Source organism: Phalacrocorax carbo, chromosome 3 (genome assembly GCF_963921805.1).
Source record: "Phalacrocorax carbo chromosome 3, bPhaCar2.1, whole genome shotgun sequence".
NCBI lineage: Eukaryota > Metazoa > Chordata > Aves > Suliformes > Phalacrocoracidae > Phalacrocorax > Phalacrocorax carbo.
In genome coordinates, this window is record NC_087515.1 from 50,567,599 (window position 1) to 50,586,286 (window position 18,688).

Sequence of the window (18,688 nt, forward strand, 5' to 3'; positions counted from 1 at the left end):
GCACCGCCCGCCCTGAGGGGAGGAGCCGGCGGGCCCCTCAGCCCGCCCTGAGGGCGTTCCTTAGCCCGCCTCACGGCTCAGGCGCCAGGCGGCGCTCAGCCAGGCTGGGCTTGGCGGGGAAGTCGTATCCGCTTCTGGCGGGGGCGGGGGCGGGGGCGGGGGCGGGGGCGGGGGCGGGGGCGGGGGCGGGGGCGGTTTGGGCACCGCCGCTTTGCTGGATGGCTGCGTGGCTGCGCGTCTGCGCTGCAGCACGAAATCCCAGAAATCGGTGCCCTTCGCCTCGGTCCATCCCTGTGGAAGCAGTTTAAAAACATTCTACAGCAGCCTTGCTACCTGCGGGTTCCCCAAGATCAGTGCTGGATTTATCTGGGTTTGTAGGGAAAATATTTTTAAAATTAGAGAAGCCATAGGTAAGTTAGGAAGAGTGGAGCACTAGGTACATACAATGACAACAGAGAGTCACAGTAATTTGGAAATTGTTAGGTGGTTTTATGCTTATGATTTTAATATGGGAAGGGTTAAAGCGGAATGAAGACTTGCTTGAATGCATGAGTATCAGCTGATGCTATTTTAACAATTTCAACTCTTCCAGGTTTTCACCTGAGGCAGTTGTTGAACAAAGGAGGAAAGAGGCTTAGACTTTGTGTGAGAAAGGTGCTAGGTTGCTATGCCAAGCCATTGCATGGGAGCAGAGAAACATTCTGTCTTCCCTCACACCCTTTTTGAAAAGGACCGGAGACCGCTGGAGAGTGTACGAGGGTGTACATTGACAGAAGCTGAGCAAGCGTGATGCGCTGAGCAAGGACCGTATGAGGAGCGTTATGTTATAGACAGTAATGTGTTTGACAAGGTAAATGTTCTTTAGGTAAATGAGGTAAATAATTTCAGGTAAAATAACAAGTAAGAAGTGGTTTGCTGCTTCTTTGTCTTCTGGAGAAAAAGGGGTGTAAGCAGACTAATGGTGACCTATTGGTGTAGTTACGGAAACGAAGGATTGGTATATTCCCAGCTGGTTTTTGTGCAGTCGAATAGAAGCCACTATGATGAATTCATACTACCAGAAGTTATAGTTGGGTTCACACTTGATAACCACTTTTCTTAATTTTCTGGCAGTTTTGGAACGTTAAGGCATTAAAAATCTGTCCTAAACCAGGAGAAAATCTATGTAACTAAAAAGACCCATGACATATATCCTGTATGTCCTATAACAGTGTTAATGGCTCTTCAGTTCAGCTGAAAGGTTGTTGCTGAAGTTCCTGAAGGACTCCTGCCTGCCTGATTGTGTCTGCTTTTTTCAGACACTGACTGAGACGGGAGGTGCCAAGAATGATAAAGATTCTTAGTTTTTGAGGTGGATAGGAATAATGGTTACTGGGTTTGTTTTTAAATCTTTAGCTGGAGTGCTACTTTAAGACATTAAAATGTACAGTCCCTGCTCCTTTGATTTTCCACACCTGTGAGTGCTAAGGACATTTAGTGCCCACCTAGAGAAAATATCTTCTATTACATGGAAATGGATGCTGCAGCTGTCCAGATAAGTGCTGATTGCCTTAGTTTTTAATAACATTTGTGATTATGGAATCTGAGGTCAGTTTAGAGGCTGTCTTTCACAATGTGAAGTTCTTCTGTATTTTCCTCATCTTGAACAATGTTACTTGCTTTCAGGGCTGTTTTTTTATTTTGTTAGAGCAGTGCTATGGAGCTTGCTCTGAGGAGTATTATTTCATCTATTCATTTTATTTTAAACCTGTCATGCTTATTAGAAAGTTCCAGAAAGTTGTTTTTCAGTTCGTTCTCTCCAGGTAAATATCGTGCCCAAAAATACTTTCACAGATAATAGAGTATGTTACAGCATAGAGGAATATCCTGACTTTAATCAAACAGGAATATGAGGCATTTATTGCCAGAATCAGGAATGGCTGAAGGAATGCATCTTTTCTTCAAGGGAGATTAAAAGCGCTGGAATCTGAGTCCGTGAAGCTATTATACTTACAAGAAAAGAGCAATGTTACTTGAAGACAAGTAAGTTAACTCTAATAACGTTTAGAGCAAAATATGTTGGTTTAATTAGGACATAATTTAGTTGTAGCTGGCTTCTCTCATTTATATTTTTTTAATATTTCAATTCTCATTTTATTTTTATATGAAAGCTGCCAGTGATTGTGTAAAGCCTTGCTAACGTGCTGTTAGATTGCTGCTCTTCACATCCTGGTGCTGATCCTTGTGCAGTCAAACCTGAGGTGTAATTAGCAAAGGCTTTGCTTGCAGAAAACCTGGAAGTCAGGCCTGGAAGTTAAACACACACAGATTCTCTCCACCTGTAAAACCTATAAAGCCTCAAAGTGAGCCTACTGCATCGCTAAGATGCACCGCCTGCAGTTAAGAAATACGGGAAAGTGAGTGAGTTGTGAACTTTTTCTCATTTATTGTCTTATATTGATGAAATATTGTAAAGTAGCTGCACGTACCTAGTAGGATTCTGAAGAGAGCCACTTATATTGCCATACGCAGTCTGAAGTAGAATAACATGGCAAACTGGGGGGATGGGTGTTACTGAGGGCAGCAGAACAGTATGACAGCAAACTGAGTTCAACAGTTTTTTCTAAAGGTTCTGAAATCGAAGAGACCAGTGGTTCTGTTTGTTGTGAAAACTGACAAGCTAATCTTAAATATATTTCTGCAAGTACAGATGAAAATGTACAACTGGAGGGTTTTTCAAAAGCATTCAGATGCCTGGAGGAAATTGGACATCAGATGCTTTTGAAAACCCCAGTAATCCAGCTGTCTACTTCTGGGTGCCTGGATCTCATTGCTAATATAATCCTTTGAGATTAAAAATAGGAATTAGTTCATCAACTCATCTCATACGGCCTGCTGTGTAATTGTTACACAGATATAACTCTCTCCTGTTCCTGGCCATCGATTAATAAGATTAGTCCTTCCCAAATCAGTGTTTTACAAGACATATGTTAAAATATAGTTCATTTCTTTTTCCAGTTGCCCAGAAATAAAACTCCCCCCCAGGTTCCTCAAAGTTTTCAGTATGGATGCTGTCAGAAGCACTAGGTCGTGAGGCAGAAGAGATGTAACTGGATGCGTGGAAACAAAATTGCTGCTTCATACTGGAAAATGGTGTGATGAAGATACACTAAGTTTAAATACGTATATTTTAAAGCTGTGTATTCTGTGTGTTAGGGCTTCTTGACTAGATTGCTATACCATCAGCCACCCATTTTACATATGTATATGTGTATTTATTTAAAGTTTGTATAACATACCATGTTCTGTATTTTTTTTTTCTTCCTCTTTCCTAGTTTCAGTGAATTACTTTCCAATGGTCAGTATGATGCTGTGGCAAATTGCACAGTAAAGTCTCCTTGGGGAATTCTCTATAATGAAGAAGCTCTGAAGTGTCTTAAATGTAGGAACTTGATAACTGGGGCCATTCTTACAGGGTTTTTGTTGATGTCAGTTCTTAGGAATTTGGGATTTATCAAACGAGAATTGTTTGTGTGGGTTTAAACCTTATGTTTAATATTCCAAACGGAAAATCAGAAAGGCTGTAAGGCTTCCCTCCCTTTGTTGTATGTTAAGGATGTGCCCTAAGGGGCAGAGAGGGAGAACTCACAGCCACCGCTTTTCTTCTGGTTGGTGAGGAGTTGGGTTAAGTAGTTATCTGAAGGTCCAGTATAAATCTGTTCCTAACACAGTGCTGAAACCGTTTGATTTCTACTGACAAATTTTGTGCAGTAGCCAAGATCAAAGGCTTACCCACTAGTTTGAAAGTCCAGTCCTTACTGTTATGTGTGTTAATTACTCTTTTGAGTCTTTTGAGTCATAAAGCAATATTCTAGTTAGATTCATTAAAATTAGTTTCTGTAATCCAAGGTATATAAAAACTATTGATTATTTTCAGTATTCCAGATAAATGCAAAATAGTCTTCATAATTTCATCGTCCTCTCAGTGTTTTTGTTTGCAACTGGAAACACAAAATTCAATGATACTGATGATGTCAGAGAGTGAAGCAGTAGAGTATTTTGTCCTTCCTTTGGAAGGATCCATGGGGACATTGCTAAACTGTACAAGATCATTTGGTTGTTATTTTTTTCCCTTTGCGCAATTTACTGGCTTTTGTTCAAGTTTGAAAGGCAGTAACTGAGAGAAAAACTGTGATAAGCTAGTATACAGGATCTGAATTACAAAGTTAAAAAATTTGTAGTCTTACCAGCAGATGTCATGTTTTCTGTATTCTCACTTGAAGAACTATGTTTTAAAGACCCCACGACTCTGTAAACCTCCCTGAGATTTACCCGTTGCCTCTCAATGGTAAAATACTGCCATGAACCCTCTGCCTTCAGTTTTGTGCAACCTTCATTTGCAGTAATTAACAAAGCATCTGATAAGACTCAATCTCATAAAAGATTTAGTAAGAATTTTGTCAGAGGCATTTGGTGGGTATCAGCAAACAAAGTCTAAAACTTAAGAAGTCTTAAATAGTGAGAGATACTTTTCTGGGTGCTCAAGCCAATGACTTCTGTTTTCATCTCCTTAGCTATTAGCTGCCTGAAAGGAAGAAAACTCCTTTGCTGAAACATTTTGACACTCTGATAAACTAAAGTACTGTAGCTGGACACCCTCCAATTCAGCCATAACTCTGTGAGCAGTCAAATGTGCATTGTCTGAAAAGCAATGACATCTAGTAGCACATTGGGTTAAACAGCAAAGGTACATGGTTCTTCTGCACTGAGATTCACAGCAGGATATGCCATTCTTTGTCACGAGGCTTTGCCTTTTCTTCAGGGTAAATCCTTTCAAACAAAACACAACTAAAAATACATTAATGGATGTATTTTTGTATTGTTATTTTGTTAAATCCTAAATTCAATATAAGCAAATAACCAAACAAGTAATATCAACAGCTCCTTCTGAAGGACACGTTTTGGTGGCTGTCAGCCTTTGTTACAGTATTGTAGACTCCAGCTTTGTTTGAAACACTTTTCTCTTACACTGTAGTTAAAAAATTATGCAGATATAAGATTTTCAAAGCCTTCTGTGGATTAAAAAAACTGTAATTACTAGGATATTAATGTCTTTCATTTTATTGCTCATATCAGTACCAGATCCACAGTTTCAAACACAATCACACTAAAAACATTTTTAAACTGTAAACCCTCTACCTGCACTTGACCTCTGTGTTTCTACGTATGGGGATAGGATAAAATCATATTTGAATTCCTAGAAATGTGTCTCTTTCTGCATTTTTGATTTGGAGAATACTTTAAGCTATCTGAGAAATCTAATCTAATCCAGCGTAGATTTGTTTGAAATGGTGAAAATCCTACTAGAACAGTCTGGTATTCAATTAACTGTAATGGGTGCCTCTCTGCTGAAAGACTCCTGTGAAGAGCAACAACATTCTTTAATGCTAGGCCATATTTTAGTTTTAAATTGAGATTCTAAACCCTCTCGTGTCAGGATCAAAATACCACCACTTTGTTTCAGTCCTAACCCATAACCTATCCTCCTAATGCAAAAAACCACTTACAGCCTGCTCTTTTGACATGCCGAAGTCATCATTGTTCTTACAGTAATAAGACCTGGCTAGTTACATCATCACACTGAACAGCCGTTTCTCAAGCCATGCTTTATGACCACCTCGGGAATCATAAAATATTACTAAATGCGGTGTTAGTAGGTAACAGCTTAGTTCCTTTAGCGTGGAAGAGTGAAAAGCAGCTGTAAGTTCTAGTTTCACATATTACAGCTATTTACAGTAGTGAGGGATCTGCAAATTGCTTTTGTTTGCTGGAGAAGCCAGTTGAAAAATATGCTGTAACTGGAACATAACAATGCCTTGTTTGTATAGGTAAATAGGAGCTTTACCTCCTATTTGAAAACTATAAAGTTCTGTACTGATTTTAAAAGCCTTTTACAATAGTAAAAATAAATAGATCCTAAACCACTTAGATTGCAGGCAAAACTGGTAACACCACCTGTAGCAGACAGGTTGCGTAACACTTGACAGCATAAATCCCTGTAATTGCTGCACTATTTTGCTGTGCTACGTTAGGTAATAATTGCCACACTCTTGTGCGCTGTAAGCCTGGCAAAATTTTACCTATTGCCCATTCCTGTGTCGTCAGGTAGAATTTCTTAGGGAAGTATTAAAGCCAGCTGAGCTACTTCTGAATGTCATACTACAAAATAGCTTGCTTTTGTTAATATGACAAAATTTCCTCCGCTTGTTCTTTGAATCTTCGTTGTGCTTTGGAGAAAGCATGAAGTTGGATAGCAAGCTATATGGCTCAGCCATTTTCTGTTCTTCTAATAGTCCCTGGAAATCTGACTAGGCTTCTAAAACTCACCTTTTTTTGACGTGTTCCTCTGAGTTTATTGTGAGTTATTGTGAGACTGACAACCCAAATTGTAAATACCGGCAGTACTGAGTAGAGCTGCTTTCACCAGCGGACCGCATGGCAACGGCCACTCTGCTCCATCATAACTTGGAACAGCACAACCATTTCCTTATTCCTGAAACCAGCCTTGAACCTCCCACATCCAGGAACACTGTAAGGTTGCAGTTGTTCCTCCCAACTGCAGGGACTGGAGTTGCAGTAATCCCTGAAAGAATTCTCCTGTTGCTTTCAGTGCTCTTAAGGGCCCTCTCTGCTGCGATTGGGAGATTAAAGAAAAGAAGTAAGAGGTTACTTTCTCAATATAGGGTATTAAGGCTGCAAGAGGAGAAAAAGAGATGAAAGGGGTATAGTTTAATACTTACACAAGCAGAAATATGCCCATCTACACAATCCACTTGTTGTAGCCTCTTTTGAAATATTCCAAAGTTACGGGACACATTAGTAACACTGTTCTGTTACATTACCTTGTTTTCTTCAGGTTAACCTTTCCTGAGGCAGTAGGAGATACTATTTATGATTGTGGGAAAGTGGAACCAAGCAAGGAGTCAAAATACCTGGCTTTGGCTCAGGTTGTGTTTGGTCAGTTTGGCGCGCACAAAAAAGTTGCTCTGTGCATATGTAAAGGGGGTGAATTTCTGGAGCAATGGATTAAGCAACTGAAGCATTTTTCTTTAGGTAAATAATAAGGCTCTTGTATTGTCTTTAAATATTGTTCTACAATATATTTATTTCAGGTTTAACGGCGATGTTTTGCACCACATTTGTACAGAAAGCATTTGAAGTGAATACAAATATCCAAACTTTTGTCATTGTGTTTGCCAAGATGTGAAGGGCTCTGTTAAAACACCGCTAGGTATTTTATCATAACATCAATCTGTGTGTGCTCTGAAGTAAGGAATTACTTTTTGTACACCCACTAGAAAATCTCCACACCCTGTTGGCAAGGTCCCCAGTAGGAGGCTGTGGGGGTTCTCAGAGCCTACAGTTCTAAAACCAAGGTTGTCCCTCTCTAGCGGATCGTGAGTTCATTAATCGAATGCTGAAAGGAAAGAAGGGTTCCCTGTGTTCTTTCTTAGGTTCATTTCTACTTAGCTGCCTTCTGGTGGTGTCCTTTTTTCCTTCTGTATGTATTCTTGCTTCGACTGTTGTTGCTCAGTGAAGTTATAGTTTTTCATTGTTATTTCCTGGCCATATTTCAGATAAGGGAAGATTTTCAGGTTATCATCTCATCTAGAGCTTGTTGAGGAATTACAGGAAAAAGAACTATTCTTTTTTTTTTTTTTCCAAGTAAAAGAAGGTTAGATTTTAATGTCACTACTAGCTTTTCCACAGTGTTCAGGGAAATCAGTCAAGGTCATTGTGGGTTTTTATGGTGAGGAAAGGGAGATGTAACCATATGCAAATATGTATTAATCTTGGTATTTGGTTATTTTTTTCAGATGATTACTTCTTTCTGTTAGAAAACTGTCCTAACACTGCATTAATTTACTGTCTCAATCAACAGTGGATTAGAAAACCACCCTTTTCATCTGTGGGAGCTACAATCCTGTCTTTTGTCTGAGCTGGTCACAGAAAGGACAGTTTTGAGCTATTGGAGGAAATGAGCAAGAACAGTCAGTAGAGCAAAATTGTAATAAACTTTCAAACTTGAAATTGTAATTTAACTCCCATTTCAGCTTATAAATTACTTTGGATTCATTGCTGCTAGTTTATAACGTGATCTGAATAGAAGCTTTTCTTTCACAGTGAGCTGAACTGTGCATTCTTGCATCTGCCGGAGCTCCCACAGGGCTGAGGGTCACCGTATCAGCTTTGAGGGCCCATCCTGCTTGCACTCACACACAGGTTCAGTCTGTGCTGTTGCACAGAGCACCCCTCGGGGCAGCCCTGATACTGAAATAACTGCAGGCACTTTGCTCACCTCTAGCAAAGCCTCTTATAGGCTGGCTCTTGGGCATCCTGCAACTTCAGCACTTACTGCTTAGGACACAAAAAAAAAATACACAAAGTCCTACTTCTTTGTAAGGTTTGTAAGTTTTCAGATGGACTTTTTTTCTTACACTGCCGGACACGGCTGCAGAAGCTCTTCAGGCAGCATGAACTCAAGCCAAGGGCAGGCAGCTGCAACAAACCGCCTGGGCAGCAAGTGCCAGGTCCTGGAACTACTCTGCAAACAAACTCATACTTATCTGCCTGGACTTAGTCAGGAAAAGTGCTTAAGTTTAAAGATAATATTTCTGGAGATTAGGTTTTTTCTGCAGCCGGGGGTGGGTATTTGCATCTATTGTGCTTATTGTGTCTTGTTCCAATAAACTGCCCTTAACTTCAGTACCTGCGACTCCACCGTTGTTCTATTGCTCTTACAGGTTTCAGAAGGCATTTTGAGTGCAATCAGGGGTTTGGCCTTTTAAGCTTTCCCATTTAAAATAAACACTGTTTTTCTTAAGGGTCTTTAATTTGATCAGCTTTTTTTCTTTTTAACTCACTCTTAGGATTTATAATGCATCTATAAAACCGTTTGTGCAATATGCTTAATATGAATTGTACAAAGCTTATTAGGGCAAATGCAGGATCTGTAAATGTGGTTGGTTTTGTTTGTTTGTTTTTCTTTTTAGATGCGTTAAAACAGGTTCTGAATGATGCTGCCTGTACTTTTAAAGACTGGAATAAGATAGCAGTTGCTTGTTCAGAAAATAAGCATGAAAATTTATCTCAGAAAATCGTGTCGATTCTCACCTCGCAGGATGGAGTGTTTGAAAATTCACTACTTGAAGATAAAGATGGAAGGATAATGGAACGTGTTTTCTGGGAGTTGTTCTGCGCAACAACAGAGGGAGCTCTTACAGCAGTCAAGTAAAGAAGTCTCCTAGCTCTTTGTATGAACCATAGTAAACACTAAGCATGTGGAAACAATGCATGCAATTATTTACCATCAAATTTCAGGGTTTTGTCCCTTTTAATGTCTCAGAATGAGTGCATGTTTGTATTTCGTTTAACTGGCAATGTATTCTCAGTGTAGAAGGAAGTGGGTGTGTTGTACTCTGGAATGGTGTGGTAGGGTGATGGTATGCATGTGCTTTCCATCCTGTTCTCCGCTTCAGTACATCGTGTCTGTCCTTCATTGCTGGAGGGAGATACTGCCAGGCGTTTAGAATCGGCGTGGGTAAGGGAAGCTCCTCCGAGTGTATCACTGTTCTGAGGGAGCTGAACAAAGGGCGTTGTGCATTGCAGACGTACCCTCATGCCTTGGTCTTTTGGGTTTTTTTTCTGATAGGCCAGAAGGCTTGCATCACCAGAGTCGTAGTACAAGCCAAAATATATCAAATGTCTACTTTGAACAAATTCAGGCTTCAGTTACATGCACCCACCTGCTCCCTGGATTGCTGTGGGCATTGTGGGATTTGAGGACCACATTACACCATAAAAGCCAGTACTGGAGCTTAGCTTAGACTGATTATTAAGAGATGGGTAGTTCAGTCTTAGGGAGAGGAAGGTGTCCAACTGCAGTCCTGCGCCACTGGGTGCATGTCGGCAGAACCTCTTTTTAGCTCTCAGCCCACAACCAGTATAAGCAGGAAGCATGGCAAATGTCATTTGCTGTTGTCATTGTGCTGCATGTTCCCAAGTAACAGACGCCTCTATAATTAAGCTAGATATAACTACTGCTGTCTTGTTTCAGTTTTAATATATTCTGGCACTTTTTAAAAGCTGCTGGGCCATATTTATTATATGGATAAATCTGCAGATTTAGGATTCACATGAGAACTTTCTTTAAAAGAGAAGAATTACAAGTTACAGATAATTGCAAGTATTGTGTGGATGAGGAAGAGAGAAAGGTAAGCAAGTTCAGTTTTCAACATATGTAGAATAATGTGTCCTGTAAAGATATCCCTTAAGTTAAATATCTAAACGTAGAGATGTTTTCTGAAATAAATCAGTGTTAATTTTTTTTTTTTTTAGCATTGCCTGCCAGTTAGAAGTGCCTTTCCGAATGCTTGCAAGTTATTACTGCTCTGAAGAGCTTGCAATTTACGCAAGTTTTATTAGGGATACACTCTTCATAATGAGCATGGGAACCTCTACCTCAAGAGTGGTTCAAATCTATCAAAGACTGGACAGTTTAGTAGTGCTTGAAGAAAATGGTAAGTTCTGCTACCCTGTGAAGTAGGTCCTTGCCAGGATGCTTTTGTAGTTGTCTTAGCTGATCATGTCTTTTCCTAGGTCAGATTTTTAAAATCTGAGGTAGCATTTTCTGTACTCCATCTGCTATGCAGAGAGGAATTTGTAGCCTTTCAAAAAGTCAAAGGCAGGAGAGGGGGTAGAAAGAGGTGATACTGCCAAAAGATTGTGAAAACAGAGATTTAAAATGTTTGTTAAAGCCTCAGTTTAAAGATCATTATCTGGAATAAATGACTTAAGTGATGTCTACTTTACATATAATTGCAGCTGAATTTTGACCAACGTTCAGCTACATTTTCCCAGAATTGGTGAGGGTGAACTACAAATCAAGAACGTAGTTTTCCCTTTTAGTGCTTTTTTGCTATTCATGTTATTGAAATTAATGTAATCCTACCATTATGACTATATATGCTGATGCAGATACTCCAAGAGCAGTCAGGTAAAAAAGTCGACTCTGGTAGTGCTGAACACAGCACATCTACAGAATAGAGCCCTGAGCAAATGCTTAGGACTGAGAAAAAAAGAAAGTATTGCACACTGTTTGCAAATACAGGCTAGTATACTTTGGAGACTGCTTGGTTTTATAGGAAATGCAGGGAGCATGAAATGTTGATTTTTCCAGATTGAGATTGTTTTAGCTGACCAGACTGTTATTTCTGGAACAGAACTACAGCATTCACTGCTGACACCTGATCTTTCTCTTAACTCAGCTTGACACCACCCGAGTGACCGTAGACTTCTGCACTTTTTGATGCATGCTGGGAAAAGCAAGCAGGTATGAACGCTCAGAAGTAGTAATACACCGTCATGGAAAAAATGGACAGTCCATGCTAGATGAAAATTGATTTATTATAATGCATTGCTATGCCTATTGAAACTTCAGGTTCCATTTTCTCATTTCATTTTATGCTGGTGGGTGAATATTAATTTTATTGGTGCTGTTTCTTATGTATGTAACAAGTGACAAAAGATCATTATCTGATTAGTTGTCACACTGATTGTAAGATAAGATGGGGTGTTTGACCTCAGATACACTGTATGTATTGTAACTCACTTTACAGTGTGGCATACATCGGATTTTGACCAAAAGGACAAAAACAATGACTGAAAAGATCACTGCTGTTCTTACTGCACAAAAGCTGTCATCATTCAAGAAAGCAGTGCAGATGTAACTGTGATACTCTCCAGAGTGAATTTGTGGTTCTTGTTTAATATTTGCAGCAGCTGAAAAATGAAAGTATTTGTTAAATTGAACAAGATGGTGAAGGGCTAAACCACAAAGTTTTATTCTTTTTCTTTATAGCCATTTTTACTGTGCAGAAGTTATTTCTAGCAAGGATACATGATCAAATGGCAGGCCTGAGGTATGTGCTGCTTTAGCTGGCCTATTTCCTTGCTAGCTGTTACGTATTAAACATTCTCTGGAAGTTCTAGAACTCATGCTACGTAAGAAAAACAGTGCAAGTGCAGTGTTGAATGTATACTCTCTAGAGCAAACACAATGGCTACTGGGGAGGTCTGTATTGGTGTTGCTTTATATGCCTTATTTTTCTTCAGAAAAACTTGATGTGTCCCAATCCCAGAATCAGTTGCTAATTGTCCGTTGGGATTTAAAGCAATTTAGACTTCTGTGTTTTATTCAGCATCCTCAAGAATTTTCAGTCACTTTGTCTTGAAAAAAATAAAAACTGTCTTAAAAAGTCTATTTAGCAAGGTGACAATATACTTTTACCCAAAGTGTCCATAAAAGCCAAGTAGTATTTTAGTAACATTCAAACACCCAAGGTTACATATAAAGAAGAGATGGAATTCCAAGAAGCTAGAGACATCTGTAAATGCCTAAGCAAGTTTAAAAATCCATTCCTTACAGAACTTTATGTCCCCAGTCTCAGACATTATTTTGAAGAAGAATCACCCAGTTTCACAGATGGAGAGGTAAGAGGGATTCTGAAACATTTTTGATATTGGCGGTACTCACATTTCTTTTTTGCTCATATTTATCAATCAAACCCAGAATGTATCATTTTCCCAGTGTTTGACAGACTTTGACTCGGATAAAACAGTCTGGTCAGACTATAATGAAGTGGTTCTGAGTTTTAAAAATACTTCAAGAATGATGAACATTTACAGGTACACATCATTGTGGTCCTCTGCAATTTATTATTGCCAAGCTCTGACTAACTGACTTAATTGCTGTCTCCACTTGACTGGTGTGCTGCATTTACCTCCTTCAAATGCAGACTTCACAAAGGTCAGCCACAGATTTATACCTTGATTTAATGAAGAAATTGGGGTCTTACAAGCTAGGTGGAGATTAAAGATACTGGAATGAGAGGAAATGTCGCGAGGTTAGTTACGCAGTCTGGCGCCCCAGGACGCTTACCTGAAGGAGGAAATCGTAGGCTGTGCTTCCTGCTTTGTGGAATTCTTCTATCTTGAAATTAATTCACTATTCATTTTCTGTCTTTAAATTCATTCATTATTCACTGGAAAAAGTACAAAGCCCATCCAAGATCCACTTCCCACGTGAGTGCTCTCACCACATATAAGATGGTTTTGCTCCACCCCCTGCTAAGAAATGTCATTAGAGCTTAAAGATGTGTTAATACTATTTTCATTGCGTTCTTGTCTTTGTGAGATTGGGGTTTTTTCTTATTACTCTGTCAAGTTTTATGAGAGAAGGAGGTGGCTGTAACTTAGATAGCTTTTTGCATGCTTTAATCACGAAACTCGTATGTGATGTGAGTTAGGTTTTCTGAAGTTATCAAAGGGGAAATAAAATTTTGTGATATAGCTTTCACCAAATGCAAATCACAGGTAGAGGTTTATCAGTATAGAAGAGTTTGTATTGATAAACAGATAAATGATAAATATATTGATAAGGGGTTATATTGATAAAGAGTCCATCAGTGATATTCATTAGGACCCTTTAAGGAAGATTAAGGTATTCAGTTTTTAAATATTTTTAAATGTTGTTTCTTCAGGCTCTTCCCATTATTTCACCTTTTTTCTTCTGGCTTTCTTGTATCCCCATGGACCAATTATCCTCCCACTTTAAATCACAGAACGGTAGGGAGCAGTCTTTCACTGGTGGAAGATTAATGATATTAGAATGGTGACCTAATACGGTAAGTGCGTTCTGTTTCCATCCTTCTGTAATCTCACTGAAATCCATGAGTCACGCTGAGGATGTTTGGCCTTATGCCTTTTCCTTCACTAAATTTTATGACTCTGTGAGCCTCCCTTCTGTTTTTGAAAGCTGTACATACAGTCACCTGATTTGCACCATTGCTGAAGCCATTAGTCATAAAGAGCTATTGAAGAGGCAGCACTGGATGTACCTGACCAATTATCCAAGCTCTCCCAAGCATAATTACTTATGTCCTAGATGTATTAACATTGTTTTGACAGCTGGTTTTGAAACTTCCAGATACATGGAGGAATCCTGACAGTTTTATTCCAAATGAATGGGTGGAATCTGCTATCTAGTCACAGTGCTTCAGACTTCATTAATTAAAGCTTCACACCAAATTTAGTAAACCATAAATTCTTGACTGTGTTTTACTCCAGCAATATTCACTCTGACTATTCTGCTGGATAGCTGCAAGTGGAAGTAGGTTATCTCTGAAGATAACAAAAAAATGAAGTATTAGTTTCTGAGCTTTTGTGGTTGGGTTCTGTCAGGCTTAAACTCCAGTTGTTCACTATTTTATGCTCAACAAAAATAAACATAGTCCAAAACTAAATTAAAAAGTGCTATAAATACAGTGCAGGGGACGGAATTAGTGAGCAGGCAGCTGCTGAAGGCAGATTTGATAAGCTGGAGTAAATTAATTTTGAATGAAGCTCACAGTGATATGAAATTTAAAAGGTCAAATTGTTTTCCAGTAACTCACCATTAATCCCTGTGCTAACTGGAACTAGAAGTAAAAACTAAACAAAAAAGAGAGTGAAATGCTGTAGTAGCTACACTCATTTAGGTCTGCACTCCCTGATGGTTTTTCAGCAAGACTGGTCCTAACATGTTTTCAGAATTATCAATGCAGGTGATTCTGTGCTTTATGTTCAAAGTGATGTTTTGCTCACATGCAGGAAAAACTGCACAGCCTTCCCTCCTGCAATCAGCAGAGCAGCAAGTAGTCAATCACAATCATTTTGATCGTAAACTGTCGTGGGAGGCAATCTGTAGTGTATCATATACTGTAGGAACAGAAAACCTTATAAGCAGGATGCTATTTCTTAAAAAATAAAAGGAATTTTTTTAATAAAACAATATTGGAAAATAAATCTCTGCTGGATATCTTGCAGAGATTATTATTTCTTGTACAGTGATAGCACTGAGACTACATTCTCATTTTACCAGATATTGTTCAAACACCAAGAGACAGACAGCAAAGATGAAAAGAAGACAAAGTACAAATGCTGAAGTGGATCTGGAAAGGTCATTGACAGATGCTTTTATTCTGGTTACTTTTCTGAATTCTAAAATACTCAATGAAAAGAGCAAAGGGAGAGAGAGACACACATCATAATAATCTGGAATTTCTAGAGCAGATTATTCTGATTCTAGAGATTAATTGCCAGTTAATTTGTACTTCTGAGTTCTATTAGGACCAGAATTAAAGTGTAACAAATGTGGCTGCTTTGTGAATATAATCTGGGTCTGCGGATAAGCTAAACGACTACTTGTTTGACAGTCTTAAGTGTTAGGTTATTTTATTCATACCTGAACAAAAATAAAAGGTGTCTGCAAAATCCCCAGCACCTAGTGCGGAGGTTACACCCAGCTCAAGGCACCTAACTCAGCCAAACCATTAATTTCCTGAGGCTGCTACCGTCACTATGGTGCATCGCAGGGTCAGAACACGGTGCTGTTGCCGATAGCACACAAGTGGGCCAGAACCCTCTTCCTGCTCCCCTCCTCTGCTGCAGTTGCTCAGGCAACGAGATCATTCAGCAGCGGAAAAGCACAGAAGGAAACTGTAAGGAGTGGGAGGAGAGAGATATCCCAGGGATTATAGAAAGGGTGGAGGAAAGAGGAGGGAGAATATTGGTACATGTTTTGGAGAAGGTATTTGCCCTTGTTGTTGCATAGACAATGGAGAGGGGGTGCCAGAGGCTGCTTCACAGCACTTCAGTGAAACTACTTCCTAAATTTCCCGTTTGGAGTAGCTTCTTTCCTTCTCTTTGCTTTTGAAAGAGATGAGCAGATTGCATGAGGTGCCTAGTGCTGGATAGTGTTAATATCCTCCTATATACTAGGACAGCATTCTTAAGGAGTCATTTAGGTGCCTTAACCTGGTAAACTTGGTACAAGGCATCTGACCTAGCCGAATGCAAGCTGAGGTTTATGTTGGGCCAACAGCAAAGCTGTTTTGGTACACGCTTGCATCCTTCAGGGGAGCGATAGGCCTTCTAGGAACCATTATCAGTGCTCAGGGCACCTTCTCCCATTGGGGCTCAGGAAATCATGGTATGTATATGAAGTTTTTGGAAACTGGCTTACTAAGGAGGGGAAAGATGGTGTCTACGATTGTCCTCTTTAAGGAGTAGAGAAAATACAATAAAACCCCAACCCCACAGACTTTCCATGAGTGTTTCTACAAATGCATTTGCAGTATTGGTATTATTGTCAAAGCTGTTAAATGTGAGGACTTGTTACTGAAAGTCCTTTAAATTTAACACTGATGAAAAATAAATGTTTCTTAGTTCTAAACATTACCTCGTCATCATCATTTGTTTTAATAGCTATTACTTTTTATTTCATCAGTAACAGAACGTGAATACTTTGTAGGCTTTACTGTGTTCTGTCTTTGCAATCCTGATTTCCAAGGAATTCATATTGATTGGCAGAACTAATGTTTATTTTATAACATCTTATGAAGAATCCAGGTTTTCCTTCACATGTTTTATTCCTGTTTTGTGCAACAAAGCTTTACATTATGTCTGAAACAGTCCATATGAAAAAGAAGCATCTTAGTCTTTAAAAGTTGCATTGCAGTCAAAGTTTCTATCAGCAACTAGATTTTTCTTCTTAATTGCGATGAATGATATTGTTTGGGTCAACCCATTTGTTTTCATAGTCATTTTTGGAAAGCTCTGATACGAATTCGTACAGCGATGCCTACAAAAATCTTGATCACAACAGTATGATTAGTACGTCTCTTGTTGGCCAATATTATTATCTCATTGCTTCCCTTATAGAAAATTTACGTGTTGTCTCTCATCTTAGACAGTAAATTCTTTGGAGCACTGATTGTCTTTTGTTCTATATATAGTACCCTTCAAGTGAAGTCTTGTTTATGTTCGGGGCTCTTGTGCAGCAGGGTAATATTAAAATACGTAGAGATGGCACTACCAGAATGATCATGTCAACAGACTTGTTAATGCTGTTTGGGCTGGGCTGTGTAGCACTCCCAAAGGCAGATGGAAGTGGTTTTGCCACTGCTTCAGAACAAATATTCGTTAGAGTATTTATACTTGCCTCCTCACTTGAAGTTCATCTTGAAACTTGAACAGATGGCTAAATTCCTCCTTTATCAGTCCCAGTAGAGGGGATACTTTGGAATGAGATGCAGAGTTTAGCATCCGTAAGAGGAATAAATAGATTTTATTAGATCAAGGTGGGAAGTGGGAAGGTGTCAGAAGGGGAAGAAAAGTTAGTCACCTGGAAGGTGAAGAACTCTGTGATGAGAGCATGGTGGAAAGAGCAGGAGATGAGAGCTGGCCAAAGGGGTGGTGATTCTGTGCCAGGAATCCAAGGCACTTAATTGGTGTGTAATGCCTTATGGCAGAGCATCCATGATCTCACGTTGGTGGAAAGCTGCAAATTTATACCATGAATGTGTGATATTATTCCATAAAAATGTAAGTTTCTCGCCATCAGGTACATAAAAAGTTGCTTTTGTTTTATTATTTATTTATCAATGAAAAGATGCGTGGCTCAAGAACAGGGAGAGGGAGAGTATATTGGATATAGTGCAGAAAAGGCTGCACAGAAAGGAAAATGTAGAAAGCAAAGCTGAAAGAGGAGACCCATGTGGAAGTGAGGAAGGAGGAAAGATACAGGAAAAGTTTATTATTGTTTCTGAAATTTCAGATGGGAGAAAAACAAAACAGGAGAGAACCCTGGGAGAGGATAGAAGATACAGAAATTTGAAGAAGCACAGGCAATCTTTGAGCTGGGAAAAAGAAATAATGCAGAAGTTTCTGGGTAAACAGCAGGGAATGATCAGGCAAGCAACCACAAATACATAAAAAAAGATTGAAGGAATGTCAGAAGACAGGCATATCTTAATTTTTCAGGTAGAAGAGACTGTCATCCAGTGGCCCTTCAGCTGATGGATGTATAGCTTTTATGCCTTTCATTTTTAGCTCCTGTAGGGGAATCTGGGGGGTTTTTTTTGTTTGTTTGGTGGTGTTTGTTTTGTTTTGGGTTTTGTTTTGTGGTGGTTTTTTTTTGTTTTTACACTTCCTTTTCACTGAGCTTTTCAGTAGAAGGAGACATAAAAGCCCCAGGAATGAATGAAATTTTTTACAGTCATCTCAACATTGAAATGAACTGACATTTCAGAAGAATTAAATTAGTCTGATTACATGGAGGTATTTCTTAACAGTGTGAGTATTATGGAAGTGCTGTTCAAGGGAGATTAGAGTTTTGTCCTGTGGGATATTTGAAACTGGATTGGACAGAAGACCAGAAAGGTGGCTGTGATTTACTATACGTTCTGTGTATGAACACGAGTGGTGCAGAATTGGCATGCTGTGTCACGCACAGCTGAACCAGCATTGCTTTCCTTACATTTGCAGCAGGTTTGCATCTTTAATTAGACTCACAGACAAGTAATGCTGCATGAATTTGAATCTCAACAGTTGTATTCCAGGCTGGGATTTGAAGTGCAATCAGGAACTGGCAGCTGTTCATGGAATATTTGAATAGGGAGGTTATATTCAGAATTTTCCTTCAGCACCAAGTGTAGGCATAAATATTCTTATGCGTAAGGATTTATACATCCCTCATTAGTTGCACATGTCTAAATCCTCTTTACATTGAGACACTTATGGTGGTGGTTTTAGTTATTCTTAGGATTGA

General features: G+C 39.2%; 1 protein-coding gene across 1 annotated transcript; it reads left to right on the forward strand.

The window, feature by feature from the left end:
* Positions 1-227: 227 nt before the first annotated feature.
* Positions 228-9,693, forward strand: CLHC1 (clathrin heavy chain linker domain containing 1). The gene is given in 5 exon segments (XM_064448548.1): positions 228-850; positions 1,834-1,902; positions 4,620-4,733; positions 6,822-7,092; positions 8,931-9,693. Coding segments are annotated over 5 exon segments (981 nt in total). The 5' UTR covers positions 228-667; the 3' UTR covers positions 9,275-9,693.
* Positions 9,694-18,688: the final 8,995 nt, after the last annotated feature.